This window comes from Stigmatopora argus, chromosome 5, assembly GCF_051989625.1.
Source record: "Stigmatopora argus isolate UIUO_Sarg chromosome 5, RoL_Sarg_1.0, whole genome shotgun sequence".
NCBI lineage: Eukaryota > Metazoa > Chordata > Actinopteri > Syngnathiformes > Syngnathidae > Stigmatopora > Stigmatopora argus.
The window spans coordinates 14,599,147-14,623,855 of record NC_135391.1 but is presented as its reverse complement, the minus strand read 5'-3'; the positions used below and the strand labels follow the sequence as shown (position 1 = coordinate 14,623,855).

Genomic DNA, 24,709 nt, shown 5'->3' with positions numbered 1-24,709 from the left:
TACTCAACATTGATGTCATCTTTCTTTTTTGTCAAAACGATATCGCATACTTTACGACATTTTTCACCTGTTAAATGTTAGTGTTTTTATATTTAAAATATTTCACTGAAATTGCCAACCAACTATTACTATAGCAAAGAAAATCTTGAAAATAATCAGGGAAGTTCAGATTTCATAGAAAACCCAAGAATTACGAATATGTTTCTTTGCTATTTCTTAAAAGCCTATCATAGGAATTTTCATAAATTGCAATGTGAAATTAAGTTGCAAGTAACCCACACTTGTAAAACCCTGTAAGTGAAATGTAATCAGCCGCTTTCAATAAATAACTACCACAAGCAGTTGTACAGTCACCGTCAGATAGCAGCCTTGACTTTGAATGCATATTCACAAACAAGCATGTGTACTCATAAAGCACACACTCATATTTCATAAGAACGTCTTACACTATACACACAGCAGTATTCCTGGAGCTTGTCTCCATGGTAACTTACAAAATTGTGAAAGATGACAGTGCCAAGCCCCCGCCGAGCAATCCATTTGATTTTAACAGCGCTCGTCCTTGTTAGGGTCACGGTTGGGGTTCACCCTGGATTGGATATACAAATACGTTTATAACAGTTGACCTCTGTTAACTCCTTCCAATTGCTATTGATGGGGATTAACGTCCAATCTGATTGGTCTCCCAGTCACAATGGATTGGAGATCTATCTTCTCAATGGCAGCCAATGAGTCAACTGTGGTATTCATTGGGTTTCAGTGTATGAGGAATGTGGTAAGCAACAAGAACAAAAAATCTAGAAGTCTTGGTTGCCAGAATTGTATCGTTAAAAGGTTTACTGTCAAATTAACAAAAAAAATACAACATTTGAACTGCTGTTTTCTAGCAAATGGCTGTAAAAAGTATGTTTGTGCAACCGGTCTGATGTTGGTGGTGACATTATTGCACAGCCTTTTTATTATCTGCATTGTTAGTGTGGCAATTGAGCATCCTGACAGCTGAGCTAACAATCCAATGCTACTTTAAATTCTTAGAGAATGAGACTTTTGAATTCACAGCCATGTATTGCTCGTTTTTTTTCTTCATGTATTTATGGAATAATTTAGAAGATAATTCTTTCAGATTATTTGGGTTCGCGGTGAGTTTGACGTTTTTGTTTTATGAACACACAATTTTCACTAACTAGCCTTAGCGCAAATAGCTCAGAAATCAGCTTGCTCGACTGCCGAAATGATGGGGCGCAGGATTTAATCCTAGTTGCCAAGGGAGGGAGAATGACAAAAAAAGGAACGTAGCGATGTCACCACCAGAATTATGACCAATTACATATGAGATAAATACAAATACATTTTTTCACCATAATTTTGAATGAAAAAAAATGTCTACAGCTTTCCTGTTCTTTTTCTGCTCGTATTTAGTGAACTGCAGCTGCCAGTATATTACCAACAAAAAAACTTTTTATCCAGTGTCCCCACTGCGTAAAGTGCCTTGCGATAACTTGAGTTGTGAATAAAAATGTCGAGATGTGGCTTCAGCAGGGGGCGACAAGAAGATGTTGAAATCATAGTACTTCTGCATAAAAGTATTTACATTGGAGTTCTGTGGCTTATTTCCCGTCCCCGGTCAAAGAAGGCAATGAAGTGTCAATAAGGTAGAAGAAGAGTTCATCAGCTAGTGCAGATGCTGTTTATGGAGATGATGGCCGGGTCCACCAAGCCAAGTTCCTCATGCTCGTTGACGCACAGCTGATAGCCGCAACCTCGCCGGCGCTTGAGCGGTGTCACCTTGGCGTCGGGCTTTGCGCGGGGTGGCAGCAGGAAACCCACGCTGCCGGCAATCAGCATGTGCCAGATACTGTGGATGTAGAAGTAGTTTTCCTCCGTCTCCACAAAAGCGTAAAGGGCCACAGCTGAGGTTGCGATGGCCGTGCCCGGGAACAGGAAGAATGCCCAGCGCTTCCAGGTGGGTGGGTAGCAGCGACGTCGGCGGACGGTGCGTACCGTCTAACGTGCCCAGAAGCAAACAGAAAATACATATTTTACTCTACTTAATCTAAAACCTTGTCTCAAATGTTGTTAGGTCAACCAGAGTCAACGTCTTGATGCTACACCAGGGGTCGGGAACCTATGGCTCGCGAGCCAGATACTGTGTTTCTTTTGATGGATGCATATGGCTCTCCGCTAACCTGCAAGCTAAAATATGGAACCTGCTGGTGAGAGAGATGAGTCCCGAAAGCACCAATAAGAGCCTCCCGTTGGCACATCATATTGGTGTCGACACTACCTCTAGTGCATCGACCATTGGGAGCTTCACGTTGGTACATCAGTGGTGGGGACATTAACTCTAGCGTAGCTACATCAATCAATGGGAGCCTCGGGTTGTCACATCGGTGACGCCGGCACCAACTCTAGCGCTGCTACATCGACCAATGGGAGGGTCGCATTGGCAAATTCCCGTGTTCACGACACTATTTCGACATTAACTCTAGCGCTGCTTTCATCATAATGTTGCTTTTCATTAGTCTCCCTTGCACGATACTTTAGATACTTAGTATTGTGTTGTAAAAGTGTTGAAATGACAAAAAATATATGCATTTATTTTTGCTCTTAAATTCTGAGTATGGCTTTCTACACTATGTAAGATTTTACTCAGCAATGTCTAACAAGGTTGATCTTTGTTTTGAAATTTCAATGTTAAAGATGGCATACATTAAACATTCAATTTTAAATTATTTTTATTTCATTTTATAATTGACAGTAAGCTAATAATTGAGTTGATGTCGACGAATTGGTTGCATCATTTTCATCTTTTAAATGTCCACAAGCTAGGACTGCATGATTAAGCCTGAAATTATACAATTTTTTGTTATGCCGCAATTAGTGTTTCATACCCATACTTGTATCAGTACCAATACAACTCTAAAATGATATAATCGGTGCCGATTATGCGCAAAATGTAGTTTTCCAGATTTAGTTTCCTACCCAACACACGTCACAAATAAAAAAAAATCGCTTGTCGCCCTTCCCAAGACGATGATAGATGTCCAATTGTGTGGCATCCAAGCATCCTTCTGCTGAAATTTCAAATAAGACTATGACTAGTAGACGTACCACTCATTTTCAGTTGAAGGAAGGCAGCGAATGAACATTCGTTCATTTGCTTATAGCACCTCCCACGTCAAATGGATGCGAGCGCCATAATGGCAGAGAATGCTCTATGGTTTATGCAGTGTCTGTCCAGGCCATGATTATTATTTTACATTCACACCCTATTTAAAAAGTTGTTGGTATGCACACCCACCCCAAAAGCAGACATACATGTATATTTATAACACGAGAAATAGGTATCTTGCATTTATATTGAATGGCTTATACAGCCAATAGCATTCTGAAAATTTCATATCTGAATTTTGGTATGGGTCAGTTGTTCTCATTTGGTGCATGTAATGAACATATTTCTGGTTCATTAGAGGCGAGTATCTCTCAAGCCCACAACGTGACAGTTGTGACAATCTGCTGATCGATGTTTTCAAAGGCGGAGCCTCGCCTGGGCTGCCATTAAACATAATTAATGTTGTTATTCTCGCCTTGTTGTTCCCTTGCGCCGCCTTTTAACTGGATGTCATTTTAAGTTTAATACGGAATTTTCGCATTCACTCCTAAGTGGCCCAGAAAGGCTATAAATGCTGACCGGGTAGATTTTTCATGTCCCGCTTAACAGCATCTCCGCATAACTATATTTCCCTTTTATTCCCACTTCCTAAACACTGATTGCTTGCATTATCAGTCTCCTGTGGCGGTAGGCTATGGATTGCGAGGACAGATATAGAGCACCCACGAGTGAGCGTAATAATTACATGGATTCCGTCTGGAAAATGTCTGCCGTCAAATTAGCATGCCGAATACATGTGAGGTTAAAGAAATAATTGAAGTGAAGTCAAGGGAAAAGAAACCCGCTGTGTCTTACTGTCTGTTTGCACTGCTAAGGCCTTTTTTTTTGAATGTTTGAGTCAGGCAGCTCGTCGAGTTTGGGGAATTAGAGAGTTTGGCGGTGACAGATTTAGACCTCGACGGAAGCGGCACTTCTCCACACATTCGGCACCCTCCACTTGACTGATCTAATTCGCTTTGTGTCTGCAAACGCGCACAATAGACACACCTGCAGAGTTGAAACAAAGACATACTAATAAAAATGCTAAACACTATTGTAGCATTGGTTTATGTATTCATTCCTTTTCTGAACCACTTATCCTCACAAGGATCGTGGGGGGTGCTGGAGCCTATCCCAGCCATCTCCGGGCTCGAGGCGGAGGACACCCTGAATAGGTGGCCAGCCAATCGCAGGGCACGAGGAGACAGACAACGATTCACGCTCATACTCATTCCTCGGGCTAAATTTGAGTCTTCAATCAGCCTACACTGCATGTCTTTGGAATGTGGGAGGAAACTGGAGTGCCCAGAGAAAACCCACCCAGGTTCGGACCTTCCTGTGTGAAGTATGCATGTTCTCTCAGTCTTGTGTGGGTTTTCTCCAGGTACTCGGGTTTCCACTCTCATCCCAAAAACATGCAGGGTAGGCTGGTTGAACACTCTAAATTGCCCCTTGGTTCAGAAAATGAATGAAAGAAAATATATTATGTATTATACGTATATATTTTTTCCCTCTTCATTGCACATTCTTTGGCTATTGCAACTTGTAATCCAAAAAATATGGTAGTTGGCCAGGGTGACTAAAGTCATTTGTTTGTTATTGTTATTCATTAGTTACTGTGCACATGCATTACAGTACATCTGCATGTGAGCCCATTTCTCATTGGCTGCACCAAATTGCACTAGAGGTCCAATTCATTTAAATGAAAAAATGTTCATTTACTTCCATCCCTCCATGTCAAAATGATTAGTCGTCTATTTGTGATAAACATATTTAAAGAATTGGACGTCTATCATCATCAGAACCGTTCATTTTCACCATTTCATTTGCCTTACAGCACCAACAGCTGAGTGATTAAAGCTCCTTGCTGTCTTTCCGATCTTTCATCCTACTAAACGCCCACGCTCATCCACACACGGTTCCCCCCAAGGAAGCCGCACACCGTGTTCTCTCCCGTCAGAGGCGTGCTCTTTGTCGTTCTCTTTCAACTTGGCCCAAAAGACTTTTTATTTTTCATGTTCTCAGTTCAGTGAGGACAGAAGGTCAGGAAGAAGAGCCCGTTAAAGTACAAGATGACTTGTAATGGAAGTGCAAGCCTTGACTAATACCCACGCAAGCTGCAGAACTTTTAAAAGCCCGTCAGTGATAATGTGAAATAGCTTCATTGGTCAGAATGGTACGCTTCTTAGCCATGCACATGTGAGCCTAAATGATGGATTTCACCTACAAGTAGGAATTCAAACAGGCCCTGGCCACATTAGTTTCAAGCATACTATCCTAATGTTATACGGCTGCACTCGATTTTCAAAGAAGGAAACTTTTGACAGTATTTTTTGGAAATAAAACCAGGAATTCATACCACTGAAGGCTGAACATTAGTATGGAATCTGAATGGAACTTATGCCATAATTCAAATTCAAACAAGGAAAATTACATTCTACAAGTTGCCCCAACTTGCAGACTTGTCGGCAATTGACGGAGATGGCCGTCTAATCAATTTCAACTGGGAGGGTTTGCAGCAGTTATTCGTTATTGGTGCATCTGGTAACTGCATTTTTTTAATTGTTTCACATGGAGCTAACGTTAAATAGCATCATGCAAGTGCGATAATTTCAGAAGTATGAATATATTTTAGGTTTGTATGTGCTCTTTTTCTCCGTGATATGAAATTTCCAGAATACGGGATGAATAAAGTTATGTAATCTCATCTAATAAATTGCAGATCATCATATAAGATCAGTACTCAGTATCAGCAGATCCTCAAAATCAGATGACTCTGACTGAAACTTACAAAAAAGATTGGGACAACGCAACTATATATATGCTTTTCATCTGCTCATCAGTAGTCCATAGTAAAGTATAGTTTAAAGTGCAGAGTGAAAAAAGTAAACGTTTGCCTTACCCATGCCATTGCCATGATGCCAAGAGCAAACAAGCTGGGTCCCAGCAGGTTCCACAGACCGTGACGATCCAGCTGCAAAGCCATGGACAGGGACATAGCCCCCAGCAAATACAGCACCTACAGGGAAGCAAATAAAACAACACGCTCATGCATCAACGTCAAGTCGCTCTCAATGCTGTAACCGCAGAGAATGGAAGGCTTTACCTTTTACAGAGTAAATAGGACACACTACAGAGTCAATAATTGGACAATAAAAGCCATTTGATACCACTTAAAAAGCTCCATTGTGGCCAGACGATTGGGGAGGTTGACCATGTTTTGTTTGTGTTCATAAAGGATGAACAGAGATACATTAGGTGACTGGTAATGGAATTTTTTTTATGTTAGCATTGAATATCTACCGTAGTTGTTCGAGTATAGCGCGCAATTTTTTTTACCAAAAAACTGAAGCAAAGTTCGGGTGTGTTATACGTCTTCACTTTTATGACCAAATCCCTGTGAAAAGCTGCCCTCCGCCGGTGAAAAAGTCCCCTGCGCAGCCGTTATAGTGGGAGATGTAAAACCTGTCTTTGTCTGCCAGATGGCGCACCAGAGCCCGTTCGACCAAAGAAGGTAAATTTATTTTAAATAGGTCAATATATTTATTTACTTTTTTTTTAAATCAAAAGTCAGCCCTCTCCAAATAGTCTTCAGCAAGTTTATAGGGGAGGATAATATTTTTCAAAAAGTTGCTCCAGACAAACGTTAGCGGGGCAGCTCGAGTCCGCCCAGGGAACGCTTTCCTCGCTCAAGACAAATAGAATCAATTGTTTGATGAATCTGATGAGGATGAATCAGACTTTGAAACATTTTAAATATTATGATGAGGAATTAGACTTTAAGGATTTAAAATTGTAACTTCCATTTGAGAATGGTGTTCATACTGGTAGTTTGTTTTACCAGGTTTCCGTACCATATGTTGTGAATAAATGTGTTAAGCATTTGCCAGTTACCAGTACCTGTACAATCCTTGATGTGAGCTGAGAAAAAGTGCGGGTGCGTGTTATACTCGAATAAATACGGTATTTTTATATACTATACATATTTATCCATATATACACACACAGATATGGCCCGCTAGTAGTATGTCTGGTCCGGCCCGCGGAGTTGTTGTGCCTAACCGGCACGTTATAGCTTTTATTTTATTTTATTTGCATGTTCTCCCCGGGTGTTTTATTTTTTCGACAAGGGCGCCGTAAAACCTGAAGTTTGAGAGTCTAGTGATCAAGTGCATGCATCATTGCACTTTGCTCAATTTCCTATCCACACTTGCATTCATCCCTGCATGCAGTCAATCATTTAATAAGGAAACCAACAGGAAGTAACCTGGAAATGCCCATAAATCAGCAGGAACTGACAAACAAGAAGCATACCGGAAAGTGCCTTAAAATCAAAATGAAATGATCCCAAATTTACCCGAAGTTACCTGTGGTTACCCTTAAATGGAAGTGCCTGCTATTGACAATAATAGATTTCCACTTCGCTTAAACTGGCTGTGGATGCACGAACATTCATTCGCTCCTTCCAGTCAAAACGGATTGAACGTCTCACACCGTCAGTGGAGGCAAGTACGTTAATTTTTGGGGATAAAAATAAACTTGCCCGGCCCACATGAGATTGAATTAGTATAAATATGGCCCATGAACGAAACAGAGTTGAAGAGCCGTAGGATGAAGCAAAATTTTAACACCGACTCCATTCCGTCCAACTCTTTGACCAAATCCGCCTAGCAACAAGATCTCTTCCCCACTAATTTTCTAGTATTTCCAATCAAACAAACAAATCAGCCTCCTCTCTTGGGAGAGACCATCACAACAATGAGGACAAAGCAGGCATAGTCTAAAAATAACCAGCTTAAGTTTTGTTCTTTTTTTTCCTGTCAAACTCACAATTTGACACAAAGCCACAAGCATGTCAAGAAAAGATAAAGTGAGCGCGGACGGGAGGAATCAATAAGATATGCCACACACGCCCGGCGTCTGCCTTCTGTCTGGTGGGGGAACGTGAGGAGACATTTTCTTTTCTTTTTTTTTTTTCAAACAAGGGAGGGAGGGATGACCCGCCCGCAGGAGAACAGGACTAATTGGAATAGACGAGGGGGAGGGGAACGATGCCGTGCGGCAACAGTCATCAGTCATGCTGCACCGCTGGGTCAGCGGCCCGCACACTGTATGCTGCCATGGACGCGTGACCGCTTGCGGGCCGCCACGTTAATGAATCATTAGCTGTCGCCGTGATGGATGAGCTTGGGAGAATTCAAGTGGAGGGATTATTTTTAGCTGTCATTTACGTGTTCCCTGTCACCTGAACACGGTGATGCGAAGGCGCTCTGTTTCTGATGATTAACGTGTTTTTGAGTATTCTGTGTCGAGTGTCATTTCAATTATTGCGTCGCGTGGGAAAAGTAGGGAAGATGTGAGTGTTACTTGAGGGTAACGTCGGGACTGATTAGCCAAAACTGGATGGCACCAAGCTGCAGAGATTCTGGGTGAAAAAAATCTATATCGTAAATAAATAATAATAAATACGTTGATTTTAAGTAGGCAGAATTCAAATTTTCCAGTTTTCTTCCCTAACTTGTTATTTTGAGTATTCATAACTCATCAAGTGAACGTCATTCACTTGATAAAGTGAGTGCTAAATTGAATGATCAACGTTTGAGCCAAACGTGGCATTTCTGAATAAGCAGAACTATAACTCATATGTTGTGTTAGCTATCACCCAGTGGCGGGCCGTCAGGGCGTTCAAGGCCTTCCCTGCTGGCCTAAGAAATATCTGAATCATATATTATATTTTGTCTGCCAATACTTATTAAATAATTCCAAATTGTCTGTTAGCTTCCTTTCATTGCTTTTCCCCCTGGTTGCACTGCTTCCAGATCTGTGTTTTCATATTGAAGCATTTAACCAATCAAATTTCAGCCATTATTCGTTGCCAGGGTCAGAAATCTGCCCCAAGGCCTTCACAATCAGTTCTGCAGGCTCTGCTGCATTAAACAAGCGTCGATAAGACTGTTGCTTTAGATTTTCAGATTTCGAGTTGGTAACACCACAATGCCTTGTCGCAGGCGTAGAGATACGTCATTGCCTTTTCACAGGCGTAGGGATACGTCATCGCTTTCACCAACTATGATTGGCTAGTGATTAGCCAGAGCTACCAAACTGTATCTAGAGCTAGATGCACAAGCAAATATATTGTTCTGTTGATTTAAAGCCATTTTCAAAATGAACTATGCCAGAAATACAACAGGACAGGCTTGACTTTCAGCATTAGCTTCGATGGCGACAGAAAAGAAGGAAGAAAGAAAGGAGGATGGATATTGTGTACAGTTAAAAATGATTTTTGGTGAGTAAAATATGGCTATATTCCTGAATAATATTTCAATTGTATGAGGTTAGTATTGATTATTTTTATGTGTCGCAGCTGTAGCTGCAGGGGAGGTTATATAGCCATAGAATAGTTTTTGAGGGTTGAATTGATTCGCTGAAGGCGTCGCTAGAAAATGCACGGACCGCCGCTGCTATCACCTGCATTAACTTCATACAACTTAAACATTTCCATTTACTTTGATTTGCTTTGTACTTTTTGCTTTTGCTTTGTTGTTGTGCGGCCTTTGCGACTGTACTGTCTAACTTATAACTATGTCTTTTCTTGCTACTGTCACAATGAAATTTCCCGAATACGGGATGAATAAAGTTATCCAATCCAATCCAATTACAATTTGGTTCCTGTGCACAACTCGGGAAAATATATGAAACAAAAGGCTAAGTTGAGGGTACCAGCTTTTTTTTAAAAATATCGGCCTTTTTCAAAAAGAATCGTTAAACTGCATTTTTATTTAATTTGTACTTCATTTTCCCAAATACACTACTGTGACGGGTAGTTATTGAGTAGTTAGCGCATTGGCTTCACAGTTCTGTGTGTAACAACCTCATGTTTTTTCTCATTAAAATAAAATGTTATTATAATTTCTATAGTGGGCAGCCCGATGGCGGGAGTGGTTAGAAGTCGGCCTCATAGCTCTCGGGTCCTGAGTTCAAATCCAGGTTGATCCACCTGTGTGGAGTTTGCATGTTCTCCCCGGGTGTGCCTTGGTTTTCCCCGGGTCCTCCGGTTTCCTCCCACATTCCAAAAACATACAAGGTAGGCTGGTTGGACACTCTAAATTGCCCTCAGGGTAGTGTGAGTGTGAATGGTTGTTTGTCTCCTCATGCCCTGCAATTGGCTAGCCACCAATTCAGGGTGTCCACCAACTGGGATCGGCAACGGACATCCAATTAATTTGGACTCGGAGGAGCTGGCAGCGATCGAAAGATCCAAATGGGTTGCATGTCAAAAAGTAAATAGAAAACATGAAACCTGTTTCATACTGATTAATGCACACATTAACCTTGAGTCAGTGTAGATGAACGGCTCCCTTAAGGCTCTTCCAAAGTCCTTGTGTGAAAATTTAATTACAATATGCATTTGCAGACAATCATCAGCTGTCTTCTCATTTGCTGCTACCGCAAGCACGCGCATGCTCTTTCTAGTCAACAAACACGCGGTTGCACTTGTCAGTCTTGACGCGCATTTGATTAGCGACTACGGACTGCATCGCTCAGCAAAAAAGAAAAACTCCAGAGGACAGCAGATGTTCGTAAACACGGCCCCGCCCCCTCTCTGTCTCATTTATGGACACATTGACACACACACAAACACCATCCTGGCTCACAGCGGGACGACGGTGACCCGCAGAGAAGCTGCACCTGTTAGTGTTTGCTCACCGCATAATGTCAACAAGCAGAAAATCACAGAGGCTAACGTATTGATCTTTGCGTTTACGAGACACGAAAACCAATTTGACTTATCGCTGCTTGGCAGTCCACTTATCCATTTTTGCTTGAAGGCAAAGCCCTCAAACCCGCGGCCCGGGGGCCAAATCCGGCACGCCTCGTGATTTAGTTTGTCCGCAAAAGAAAATCATGTGCATTGACTAAATATTTCTTACTCAAATGAAATTTATCAATGCAATTTTTGTAGTTCCCAATGCAAGATTGAGGACTACAGAAAACAGATTTTTTAAAATGTCTAGTTTTATTCATTGGGCAAGAAATAAAAATACAACATAACACAAAAAAATTACAAAAAATATAGATACTGAAAAAAAGAATATTGACTTGTTGACAGCATAAACAAGTTTGCTTTTATCAGATTAACTTTAGTGTATTGTGCAATATCTTAGATTGTGCAATATTTTAGAATTTACCTTGCCAGGACATGATTTTGTATATTTTTATATTACTTATTTATGTTTTTTTTTACTGGGAAAACCCACTTTGTGGAGTAGCACCACCAACTTCGTTATATGCAACTGTGTATGATGACAATAAAGGCTTTTGATTTGATTTGATTTGATTTGTATAAATAACATTTAAGACAATATTTGCTATTAAGGACCTTAAAAACAGGATTTGCGCAAATTGGGAGTCAACAATGTCTTTAAACATTTAATAGACTAACCCAATAGTTGTGGGTTCATTTTATAATTGATTAGTCATCAATTGGTTGAATAATGGTGCCAAAAAAATATTGCACTACGAAGACAACAGGACTTGCGACGTGTCCTGCTACAAAGATGATTTTGAAAACCCTGGTTTAAGGTTTATAAGACTAGAAACTCAAACATTCATATGTACATACCTGTTTAATGATGGATTTCAGCCTAGCCATGGCGATGACGGTGACCCATACTGACATGAGGGAGCCGAGGAAATCACAGAACTGGAGAACGTCATACTCCATGATGCAAAAGACCACAATGCCAGGTTGGTCACATGCGTGGTAGAACTGTTGAAAGACGTACATTGATGTTATTTCGCAGATATTTCATGATTACATTTTCTTGATAATATGATTTTGAGGATTAACTCATTGGCTGCCAAAATGAATTGGACATCTAGTGGCCTCAGTGGAAGTGAATGAGTCAAGCATCTAAAAAAAATAAAAATGAAAAATAAAATATCGAGAAAGGGTCTGAATATCAATGATATAAATGTATGCCAAATTTTATTTCGAATTTTGTAGTCTTTTTATTCCAGGAAACAGTTGATGGATGAGAGTTAAAACAATTTTAATTTGCTGTCAATAATTTAGTGGTTTTGGGCTTTAAAGGGAAAAATGGATCAAAACAGAAAATTGGTCAAAAATGCTTAGAAAAGAATGGCTTTCATTAAAATGTCTCAAATGTAATATCAATAAAATTGTCCAAACCATTAAAACTGCTTTGTATTTCTCAAAACGTGATGTAAAATGGAACTAATTGTGGTAAATGTGTATCATTTTATAATAAATCGATCTAATCTAGTGACTCACACCTTGTAACAACTATTGCAAGGAAATGGCTTGACAGAATCAATCACCTTTTACCTTTCCATTCTCAACTAGTCTTCTTTCTGATATTATTCTTTCAAAGCAGCTTCCTGAAGATTTTAAAAGATGTTTGACATGAGACCGATAAAGCAGTTGGCATCAAATGTCAGCGTTGGGCTCGACAGGCCATTCCGCCAACCCTCGGGAATCTTTCACCTTATCACTACGCAACTGGAATGAAAGATGTGTCGATGTTCGGTAGAAACTCACGGTGGAGAAGAACATAGTGAAGATGTAAACGGAGGCTTCCAGCAGGTAGTGACTGCGCACTGCGATGAACACAGGCGGGACGAACATGAGGTTACTGAGACACAGCAGCAGGGTGCAGAGCAACTGGAAGCTGTACGAATACGCTTCGGAATTGTCCGTGCATCCCCAGCCTTCCCAGCCTGGTGGGCATGAAAAACACACGCACGCAATCAGCTTTTGTTTTCAAGTCGACTAGAGATTCACTCTGCAGTGTGAGAAAATCAGTTCCCAGAAATGATTGCCACTGAGTGCTGGCTTCAAAACAACCAAAAAGGTTAATTTCAGGATTAAAATAAATCCCTTTATAGCCTGATGATAGGAGGAAACAATTGACAAACACCAAATTTGCAGCACTTCTCAAAAAGTAAATATACTTTTTTAGTCTTCCTATATTACTCTTCTGTATGGTAATTTGACGTTAGGAATTGGAACAGAAGCAATATGTTTTGTTGACGTTTTATAAGCATGGCAAAGATCACGTTTTTACGCATGCACGTTTGCCCGTAATTGAAATGGATGGAGGAACAAAATAGTTTTTGTGGATAGCATCAGTGCATTACCAAAAGAAATATTATTTGCCATTGTGCTGACGTTGAGAAAAGCATGGCAGTTCTCCCATCGTGGTGCAGAAAACAAATGTCGAGCTTGTAGCATGTCTCTTGTTTTCTTGTCCTTAAACCTAATGTCTTTTGTGTCTCATCTCTCATCTCATTTTCTGAACCGCTTTATCCGAGCCTATCCTAGCTGACTCTGGGCCAGAGGCGGTGGACAGCCAATCGCAGGGCACAAGGACAACTGTACACGCTCGCACCCATACCTAGGGGCAATTTAGAGTTTCCAATCAGCCTACCATGCATGTTTTTGGAATGTGGGAGGAAACCGGAGTACCCGGAGGAAACCCACGCAGGCCCGGGGAGAACATGCAAACTCCACACGTGACCTGGATTTGAACCCAGGACCCCAGAGCTGTCAGCCTGACGCGCTATCCGCTCACGCCACCCGTCTTTTGTGTCAACCTGCTAAAATTATTTTTTCAAATTTGCACCAATTTAACCCCAGTGCATTTTAAAGCCCTAAAACTTGATGAATATTGCATGAACTCATTTAATTTTTGTTGTGTACAACTATACATAGGTTGTAGATTACACGTGGTGTTGTTCACTTTTACATTGCTAACATTAATAGAGGTTGTTAGCATGTGTTTTCAGATTGAGATGCAACATCAGTATAATGACGCAGCATGATTCTCCTTTGAAAAGTGTTATCTGGCAACCCAAAGCGGAAAGCAACATGTACATTTCAATTTTTGTTTCTGGTTACAGTTCTATTTTCGGCCACAAGTCTTAAATTTTGCTCCTTTAACATTTGTACGGTAATCCGACGAATACATGAATGCTCAATCCGACTTTTTAACCTTTTGTTGCCATTGATGATGACAGACACCCATTTCATTTTTGTCTGGGAGGTCTGACAGCGATCATTTGCTGACTTGAATTGAACACAAACCTTCTCATATAGCTCTCCCTTGTAAATCACTCGTCTTTTCGGGAGAGGAGCATAGAAAAGAAGGTATATTTGGGAAGTTGTTTATCCAGCACAATAGAGCCTCCTGGTGAGATCGCCACTGCGCAACATGAATTGGATCCCGATCAAGAGGCAAATTGGATAAGACAGCGTGAATTAAATATTTGTGAGCACACTTGAATAGGGAATTTGAGGCCAGGGGCAGAAGCTGAGCCACGCAAAAAGCAAAGAGGATGATTTTACCGCCGCTGATAACGGGACAATCAAAGCAGGATTTTATGAAGAATCCTCAAAGGACATGCTTTGTTTAGCTTCATAAGCTCATACTTTATTGAATCGCTGCTCTTAATTAAGCGCTGTCTTTATTGTGCTTCCCAGATTGCTCCAATCAAAAGATTAACATCAGCTGCCGGGTGACCTGATCCCATAAATTTCATCAGCGGATGAGGGATAACGACCTCTGCACTTCCATATTCTGCCACATGATGATTTTTTTGATAAGATAACAAAATAAAAGTACTGGCAAAAGACGGAAAAACAGCTTTTAATACATTGAAATTTTGCTAGGCTTTATTTGCGGGGGAACAATGTGGACTTCACTAGGGGACTGTGCCTTTTATTTGAATGTGATAATGAAATCAATTTTTTATTAGCATAAAGTTTTATTTGGATAAAAAAGTGGGGAGGGGAACTTTTAATGCAATTCTTACCTGCTTTGCATTCACATGCGGCATAAAGGTAGTTGTTGGTGCGCAGAAGTTTGCACTGTCCGTACGTGCCGCAGTCGTTGACGCATGGAGTCAGGTAGGCGCGCATGTACACCTCTGCGGTTACGTTGGCACACGGCTCAAAACTGTAACGTAAAAGAATTTGCATGAAGTATGTTTTGACTTGTTATGCCATTGATGGACGTCCAATACGTTTGGATTGGGAGGACTGGCAGCGATGGGTCAAGCCACAATGAAGCTTCACGTTCTATGTGGCTCCAGTTTTTTACCTAGGTCTACAATGTCTTGTGTGTCTTGTGTCTGTCTTGCTACTGCAACCAAGAAATTTCCCGAATACGGGATGAAATAAAGTTCTAACCTAACCTAACCTATACCTGGCAGCCACTCCCTGTCCAAATAGATTGGACATCAAGCACTGGCCACGGCGCTGATTATGATCGTCATGTTTCAACCTATAACAATGCATTTGCCTGCACTAAGACAATAATTAATACATCTTGACCAGCTTGAGTTTCAACATCATCACTTATTTTATGAAATTTGAGTCAACAATTGTAATTTCCCCCCCAACATTTGGTACATTCACACATTAAATTTCATTTAAAGAAAAATCCCGGAGGTCAAAAGTAACCGCATATTATTGTGAATTACATTCTACTTGCGGTGTATAACAGTTTACAAAATTTAAAATGATAAAATAACAGGAATAAACTGCGGCAATGAAACGTGATCATTACATTATGTAGGTTTTAGATTTTTTTTTCATTCATTCATTCATTTTCTGAACCACTTATCCTCACAAGGGTCACGGGGGGTGCTGGAGCACTATGAATTAGTGGCATGCCAATCGCAAGGCACAAGGAGACAAACAACCATTCATGGTCACACTCATAACTAGGACCAAATAAGATTTAAACCCTTGATCCCACAACTGTGAGGCGGGTGTGCTAACCACTCTTTCTCCACGCCACTCTTGGTAAATATTATTTTATTGAATATTGTTAATTACATTGTATTCATTTTCTAAATATTTTAAAGAAAGGGTATTTAAAAAATTGCATTCTGTACACTTGAGATTATCTTTATTAACCAATTGAATTGGAGCTGTAACACAAATCTGTCACTTGTAATACCTTTTCCACTGAAGCAAAATAATTAAAAGCGAGTAAATATATAAAAATCCCAGCTTGCCTCATACATATTTTTCACAGCACAGCATGGCTCACTCTCACCATCTGTTATTCACACGAAATTGCATCTCCCAAGTGGATTGGACCTCTTTCATTCTCTTCACACTTTTAAGGCTCAGACAAAACAAGCCTAACTGAAAAGACGGAAAGTTCTGAATGTGTCAGAAAACTCACTAAAAACCATTTTCCTTTTGACTTCTTCAAAATGTCGTGAACATATTTACACTTTTTTTTTTAATTATCCAATACGCTTTACCATTTTCAATAGTACAGAAAAAGGAACCTAAAAACGTTTTTTTAATTTTTTTAACTGTTTCACTGCTATATTAAACCCTAAAAATGCACAAGGAAAGACTCCAATTGCCCCCAAATCATCAGAAAGTCACTCAAAATTAATAGGAAGTGACCCGGATATGCCTGAGATTAATCCAGATTATATCAAAAATAGGCCAAACGTGAATTGGACATCTAGTGCCGTCACTGGTACCCAATGAGTTGACTGGGAAAATGCAAAAATCTCCTCCATTTCTAAGTGCGAAGTAAAATTTAACCCAGGAGAACAAATTCATGGGAAGAACAAATATTTGTATCTGGATACAACATTTTGGTATCTATACCTCCAAACGTTTCGACAATTGAACAATAACGACGCATTAATTTTTGACAAAGAGTAATTGTGGTTTTGACCCTATAAAAAAACAAACGTGTTTCTTGTCATGATCTAAGTATATACTGAATTATTCATCTGGGTAAACTCTTGCAAGTAAAAGCAGAGCAAAGAATGGATGGTAAACAATCTATGTTTAGATGGGAAGTAAAACGTATTGAATGCTTTTTTGTCATTGTCATTCGGGAATAGATGACAAATATTGTCTTGCAGTGGGCTTGGGGAAATTGAGTCCAAGCCAAAGAACTGATTACACACTGTTTAATATTCATGAGCATTCCTCAACACCTGCTTCAAAGCATTTTGCTATTGTAAATAACATTTAGCAGCCCGGCGGATGAGTGGTTAGCGCATCGGTCTCACAGTTCTGAGATTGAGGGCTCGATCCCAGGCCCGGACTTTCTTGTGCTGAGTTTGCATGTTCTCCCCGGTTTCGCGTGGGTTAACTCTGGGTATTCCGGTTTCCTCCCACACACCCCAAAAATGCTTGGTAGACTGTTTGATTACTTCAAATTGCCCCCAGGTATGAGTGTGAGCATGTATGGTTGTCTCTCCTTGTGCCCTGTGATTGGCTGGATGAAGCTGAATTTGCATTAATTGTTATTTCATCCTACTTTATGTACAGATTTAAGGTAATTGACATTGTGGCGTAATATCTGAATTTACATTTTCAAACCTAAAATGTTTGTAATTTATGTGACAACATTTTTTTTTTAAATGAGAAAACACTAAAGAGATTATGCACAGTCTTACCCGTGTTCTGTAGCACATAGCGAGCGCAGACTGAGGTACCAGGTGCCCGTCTGAGGGTATGGAATCCTGAGTTTGGTTATATTAGTGGAGGTGTTCACAGAGAGGAAAAATCCAGCAACAGATTCTAAAACAGAGAAAAAAGATGGATAGGTGTTAATTATATTGCTTACTTTATGTGCTGAGGTGTTTTTCCCCAAGTTCACATTTAGCTCAACCACTCAAAGGAACAGAGTTTGAACTTTTCAACCCTTTTATTGTCATATTTTCTTATTCAATGAAACATCATTTGAGAGGTTGCTACTGAGAAACGAATTCTGTGTTTCCAACATACTTGGCCAATAAAGATGGTTATAAAATATTACCTGTTTTGTTCCTTTTGTTTAACTTTTTTCTCCGTGGATAACGTCATTGTTTTTTATGTTGATTGAAACTGAGAAGCAGCCTGGTGTTGAGTGTTTACCACGTTGGCTTCACAGTTCTGAGATCGAAGGTTTGATCCCAGGTCGGAACCTTCATGTGTGGTATTTGCCTGTTCTCCCCGGGCTTGCGTGGATTTTATCCGGGTACTCTCATTTCCTCCCACAGCCCCAAAACATGGTGGTTGAGCACTCTCAATTGCCCTTCGGTATAAAACTGAGCGCGGATGGTTGTCCTTCTCCATGTGCCCTGCGATTGGCTGGCCACAGGGTGTTCCCTGCCTGACTCATATTCAGTGAAACTGAGAGGTTATTTCCTACTGTTTCCAACGTACTTGGCCAATAAAGATGTTTCTCATAGACCTCGCCCCGCTTTTGTTCCCTTTTTCTACCTCGCTCCATACGGGTCATGTTTTTCTTTATAAGATTTATTTGGCAGACTGAAATTGAGAAATTAATGCCTCTGGTGTTTCCAACATATTTGGGCAACAGAGGTGATTCTCTCATAAACGTAGCTGTTTCACCCTTTTGTTTACCCTTTTCCATCCAAATATTTCCTTACCTTGTGTGTGTTTTTGAAGAAACTAATTCTTTGCGTATTTCACAACAAAAATGATTTTCATATACCTTTCATAACCTTTTGTTTTCCCTTTTCCCCACCAAAAAATATTCGCTCTGTATATGGCACTACCCATTTTGTGTTCATGGAAGTTGAGAAATGTATTCCTTGTGTTTTTCTAGCATGCACGGCCAACAAGGACCCTCTCACATACCTGATTCACATTCCAACGATGAATTTTGCCAGAGAAAGAGCGGCATCCCATGAGCCAGGCAGCCGAACACGGTGACATTCTTATCTTTAAGCGTCGACTACAACACATAAGACACAAAAACAAAATTACTACATTTATCATATGCTGTTCAAATAAAAAAATAGCAAAAGCAGATTGTGCCAAGTGAGTGAAGTTAACTGGAAAAATGAATCTCATTTCGTCAGACCCCAAGTTATAGGAGGAAAATAAAATGCTGCATAGTGTACAGTATTGCTAGGCAGGGACAGTGTTGATTAATGAAAGGAACCAGCAGACTATTTGCCAGGTGCTTCCTGGAGTCACCATCTGGCCCACAATCTCTTGATAGAATGACTCAATCAAACCCTATTTCAAAACTCAGCCCGTAATGAGTCCTGCACCTCCCTTGATTACACTTGCGCTTCGCTCTCTAAGCAACAAAGTGCAAACTCTGCTCGGAAACTTAAAATTGAATTCACCAACTTTTGGTGACGACAACCTACACACGTCTTACTAGCATCGGGGGTCCTCTGTTGTGTAGTTTGTGTCCATGTGTGTGCAGCCCCCCTGGGGCAACCGGCAGATAACGAGGCTCTCTCCCTTTACAACATCTTTGATTTAACTCTTTTAAAGAGAATGTTAAGGCAGACACACTGGAATTACAAAGTAATAAAAGGTCTAAATTGAAAAGAAGATGACCGCAGTTTCTGATCCTCAAGGACAGATTTCGTCTGGTTACAACAGAAATGATCACATTTGACTGCTTAACTTATGAGTTTCGCAACAGGACAACCACCCATAACACCGCGAAAACCACAAAAAATTGGCTCGGAGCAAAACATGGGAATTTAAAGTGGTTAGAATCTTTTACAGCTAGTAAAGTCATACTCTTCTTTGTCATCGGCCATATCATTGATATGCATTCATTCGATGGACAACTCGGGCTGCCGTAATTATTCAACTAATTGACAACTAATACATTAACAAATGGATCAGGGACTATTTTAAAAGTCGAATCGCAACAGAGACATTGTCGACCTTTAATCTGTCCAATCCTCGCTTTGAGCCTTTTAACTCATTTGCTTCCTGACTGTGAATGAACCATTCATTTATTCATTGCCAACCTTCCAAGCTCAAATGGATTGGACATCTTTGAGTGACAAACTAATTTAAACTCACAGCAGAAGGATGGACAGAGCTTTAATGTCAATCTTCAACACTGACACTAAAAGAGTCATATTCTGCTGGAATTGCCATTTTATATTCTCTAATCCAGTTTTAAATTGGTTTATTTTTATCATCCAATGTAATGGATTTTTTTTAAACATATGCAACAGAAAATGAAAAGTTGTTGGGTAGTGTAATAATCTATTACGAGTATTCAATGCCAAAATAATGAATATTAAATAAAATACCCAAGTGGTTGTACCTTCTTTTCTGCTGTGGGTTATGTTACAAACAATATTTAAATTTCCTAACATTTTATTTAACTCATGTTATTTCATCAGTGGCCAGGTGGACGAATGGTTAGCACGTGTGCCTCACAGTTTTGGGGTTAGGGGTTCGTTCTCGGATTGGTCCTCACTGTGTGCAGTTTGCATGTTCTCCTGGGCTTGCATGGGATTTTTCCGGGTACTCCGGTTTCCTCCCACATTAGAAAAACACTCAGGGTAGGCTAGTCGGACCCTCTAAATTGCCCTTAAATGTATAATTGTGAGCGTCAATGTTCTTGTGCGCTGCGATTGGATGGCCGCAAATTCAGGGGGTCCGTCGCCGAGTGCCCGTAGCTGGGATAGGCTAGGATAAGTACCAGCACCCCCGCAACACTTGTGAGGATAATCCGTACATAAAATGAATTAATTAATTATTTAACCAAACCTATTTCTCTGACCGCTGCGGCTTTTTGTTTATTTGTCAAACAGCGGAGATGTGAATGACCACTGCCAACCCTCCCAGTCAAAATGGATTGGGGATCGGCATAGGCAGTGAGTGAGTTAATAGCCAGTTGGTATCATTTCCTTTTTATTTGCTGCATTCAGCAGCATTCGTGCGTTCACAGAGCCACTACCCCAAACTAATTAAAATCAACTTCCATTTGGCTCCTTAATGTACACGCATTGCTGTCGATGTGATTTGTGAGGGAGGGAAAAAAAACAACCAATTTGTGTTGACTCAGTTCAACACCTTCCACTAAATAAGTTTCTCAAAGGAGGTGCATCTCTGATTAAAAAAAAAATCTGTAATGTAAAAAAAGCTATTAAGACATACGGTGTCAGACTTACTCATTATAGTGCGCGTAAGCCTGACTCAAAGAAAACCTTGAAAATTGGATCAGGGGCGATGAAATGAACGCAGAGGGATATATATTTATATACAAAAAATTTAAAAAAAGAAGACACATTGCATCCAATTTCCCAGTCTTTTCTACCGAGTGATGCAATGCGGACGATATGTTCTTGCTTTTGTGACTGCAAATCTGCCAGATTCCCCAAAGGAAGCTCATGACAAGCAAATGACACATTGTGGTTTGGGACACAAATGTGGCTATGAAATAATAAAGCCTGACTGCCTCTCACAAGAGTTAAAGAAGTGGCTGGGTTTCATCACGTGCTGATGTTGGCCAAATCAAATCTCTTTCTTTTAAGATTTTTTTTACCGGTGAGGGCAGAAATAAATTCAAAATGTATATTTTGTTGATTATGAATATATAGTTATAATAGGCCCGGCGGCTGAGTGGTTAGCGCGTTGGCCTCACAGTGGGGGACCCAGGTTCAAATCCAGGTCGGTCCACCTGTGTGGAGTTTGCATATTCTCCCCGAGCCAGTGTGGGTTTTCTTTGGGTACTCTGGTTTCCTCCCACATTCCAAAGACATGCATGGTAGGCAGATTGGACATTCTAAATTGCCCCTAGGTATGAGTGTGAGCGTGAATGGTCGTTTGTCTCCTTGTGCCCTACGATTGGCTGGCCACCAATTCATGGTGTCCCCCGCCTCTGGCCCAAAGTCAGCTGGGATAGGCTCCAGCACCCTCCACGATCCTAGTGAGGACAAAGCTGTTCAGAAAATGAGATGAGATGAGGTTATAATGTAGACATTTTCCATATTTCTCAGACTATATGTTGTAGTTTTCTTTTTTTCAGAGTTTGACCAAAATGATCAAAGTGATGAAGCTCAAGAGATTAGCAAACATAGCTAAGGGGTGGAGTTTTAGTGAAAGATTAATTATGTTTAAATAAAAATTAAAGTGTGGCCGGGCAGATGAGTGGTTAGCACATGGGCCTCACAGTTCTGGGGTCCTGAGTTCGATCCCAGGCTGGTTCTTCTGTGTGGAGTTTGCATGTTCTCACATCATAAAAAATAATGTATTCATTTTCAACACTGAAAGGTGGACTACACCCTAGATTAGTCGCCAGTCAGTCATAGGGCACACATAGATACAGACCATTCCCACCGACAATCACACCGCCACCAAGAGGAATTCAAACCCACACCGCCTGCACCAAAGTCTGGCGACAGAACCACTGGCACATCGGGTGTCCACATCAGATTTTTCTTTTTTTATGAAGTTGTAAAACAAGATTATTTCCGCTGGGAAGCAAATAATAAAGGTTTTGTTTTTCCCTCGTAAAATGTCAGCCGATACACCGAGCATTAATACATAGTTTAAAAAAAAAGGAAAATTTGAGTCCTCCATAAATGTCGCAAAAAGTGCTTATGAAGAGACACTGAGGGCATTTAAGGGACATTAAAAAAGCCGCAAAAAGCAGAACAGTGGTTGCCATTCATACGTGTCTGTGAGGTGACGGTAATCACTATTACTCCATGACATCAGTCGATAAACTATGCAATGAATTATTCACTCCATTAATCTTATTTCCGAGAGAGGAAGAAAAAGAACAGAAAACCCGCTTGTTTGCTTTTTTTGCCGCCGCTGAGAGAGATGATCAGTTTCATCCACGCCTTTACCGGCCGGAGATGAAAGTCGTGTTTGCATATCACACAATGTGGAACAGAAGGGAAGCAGCATCCAGGTTGTATTTCTAGTTGGCAGGCTGCACCTGTTGGAGCCAGCGGCATAGTTGGTAGCGGTGCCAGTCAGATAAAAATAAGATTAAAACAATGAGAGATTTCAAATAACTCACTTTGGGCTCCTCTAGGCATACACCACGTCAATGCTGCAAATTGAAATTATTCTCTAAGGCCCCCGTCACTAGAATTTTCATCACGCCCCCTGTCACTCTGATAAATCACAGAAAACGACACAAAAGATTAAAATTGATCATACGCTTGATCACTAACCTAGGCTGAACATGGGAGAAAATGGAGAAAAAGCACTGAAAGGTTTGGGAAATTGAACGGATTAGTCGACAAATTATCAATTTGAAAACTAATGGCAGTGGTGTGCCGTCAGGGCCTTCAAGGCCTTCTCTGCTGGCCTAAAAAATATCTGAATCACAGACTGATGTTAATTATATTTTGTCCATGAATACTTATTAAATAATTGCAAATTGTCTGTTAGCTTCCTTTCATTGCTTTTCTACGTGGTTGCACTGCTTCCAGATGTGTCTTTTCATATTGAAGTTCAGGGGTCCTGGGTTTGATCCCAGGTCACTCTTTCTGTGTGGAGTTTGCATGTTCTCCCCAGGCTTGCGTGGGTTTTCTCCAGGTACTCCGGTTTCCTCCCACATTCCAAAAACATGCATGGTAGGCTCTGTGAGCGTGAATGGTTGTCCTTCTCCTCGTGCCCTGCGATTGACTGGCCACCAATTCAGTCAGCTGGGATAGGCTCCAGCACCCCCTGCAACCCTTGTGAGGATTAAATGGCTCAGAACATGAATAAATGGTAGATAGTTCCGTGTTGTTGTCATTATTTAGTTCGTAAATAATACCAAAATGGTTTAATGTTGTGTTGTGGTAATTAGAGACAAAGCGAGATTGAAAACACCTATTGACATCCAATCCATCAAAAGTGGGAGGGGCAGGAAGTAATTATTATTCCAGCGCCTCCCAGTTCAGACGGATTGGATGTCTATCGCCGTCAATGGCAGCCATTTAGTTACCAACGAATACCAGAACGGTCTAACGATACAGCCTTAAAGGATAAAAGAAACACTGTCACTTCCCGAACCTCGTTTAAATGCACAGTTGTGTAAACAGCAGACTTTTAAGCTACTTAAAAGCTCAACTAGCTAGTGTGCTGAGTGCAGAGATATTAAATGACACCCATCCATCAATGCACCAAGAAGAAACGAAGCATCGGATGGGGAGCAAGTCAAAGTTCTCAGGTGGGATTGGCTGTGTCATCCACTGGATATTTCAACAGAGACTGACTGCCTTCTATTAAAAGTCCACCTGGCAGCACCCCAGCTCGCGTCTCCCCGCAGACCCCCCGAGCCACTGCAGGTGCATTGTTAATGCCATTACCAGCTGAAGGACAAGCTAACAAAGACATATCGGACTCTTCCCCACTGATTTTTCATGCACTTTGCCCGCTGTGCGCTGTCACAATTTGACAGTGACGGGTGTCGTGGCCAACTATTGCTGCTCCCGTTGCTTTAATAGGTAGTTGCTATTTGAAGGTTTTCCACTATCTTTGAACAGCATGAGTCACTGATTATTAACTCATTGGCTGAGAACACAAACACATTAAGAAGGAAAGAAAAAAAAAAAGAGAATCTCTACTTTTTTCCCACAAAGTAATAACAGCATTTTTATTTGTCAAATGTACAGGTTTTTTCTTTTTGATTTATTTTTTACATTTTAAAATAAAGTTTAAATAAAATATTGTAATTGAAAATGAATATATTGGAAACATTTGAAAAGGACAACCTAATTGTCTGACAAGTAAAAAGTATCTAAGAAATAAAGGTTTGGAAAAAAAAGAGAAAT

The 24,709-nt window shown here is 40.6% G+C and overlaps 1 protein-coding gene across 1 annotated transcript in view; it reads right to left on the bottom strand.

Annotated features, from left to right (window-relative positions):
* Nucleotides 1-1,327: 1,327 nt before the first annotated feature.
* Nucleotides 1,328-24,709, bottom strand: part of tmem8b (transmembrane protein 8B) — a 44,890-nt gene continuing 21,508 nt past the window's right edge. Inside the window, exons 9-15 of the mRNA XM_077601032.1 lie at nt 18,804-18,900; nt 17,615-17,738; nt 14,987-15,129; nt 12,714-12,892; nt 11,775-11,921; nt 6,054-6,170; nt 1,328-2,004 (exon numbers count right to left, since the gene is read on the bottom strand). Of these exons, the coding sequence (XP_077457158.1) occupies nt 1,669-2,004; nt 6,054-6,170; nt 11,775-11,921; nt 12,714-12,892; nt 14,987-15,129; nt 17,615-17,738; nt 18,804-18,900 (1,143 nt within the window). The 3' untranslated portion in view covers nt 1,328-1,668. The remainder of the gene's footprint in view (nt 2,005-6,053; nt 6,171-11,774; nt 11,922-12,713; nt 12,893-14,986; nt 15,130-17,614; nt 17,739-18,803; nt 18,901-24,709) is intronic.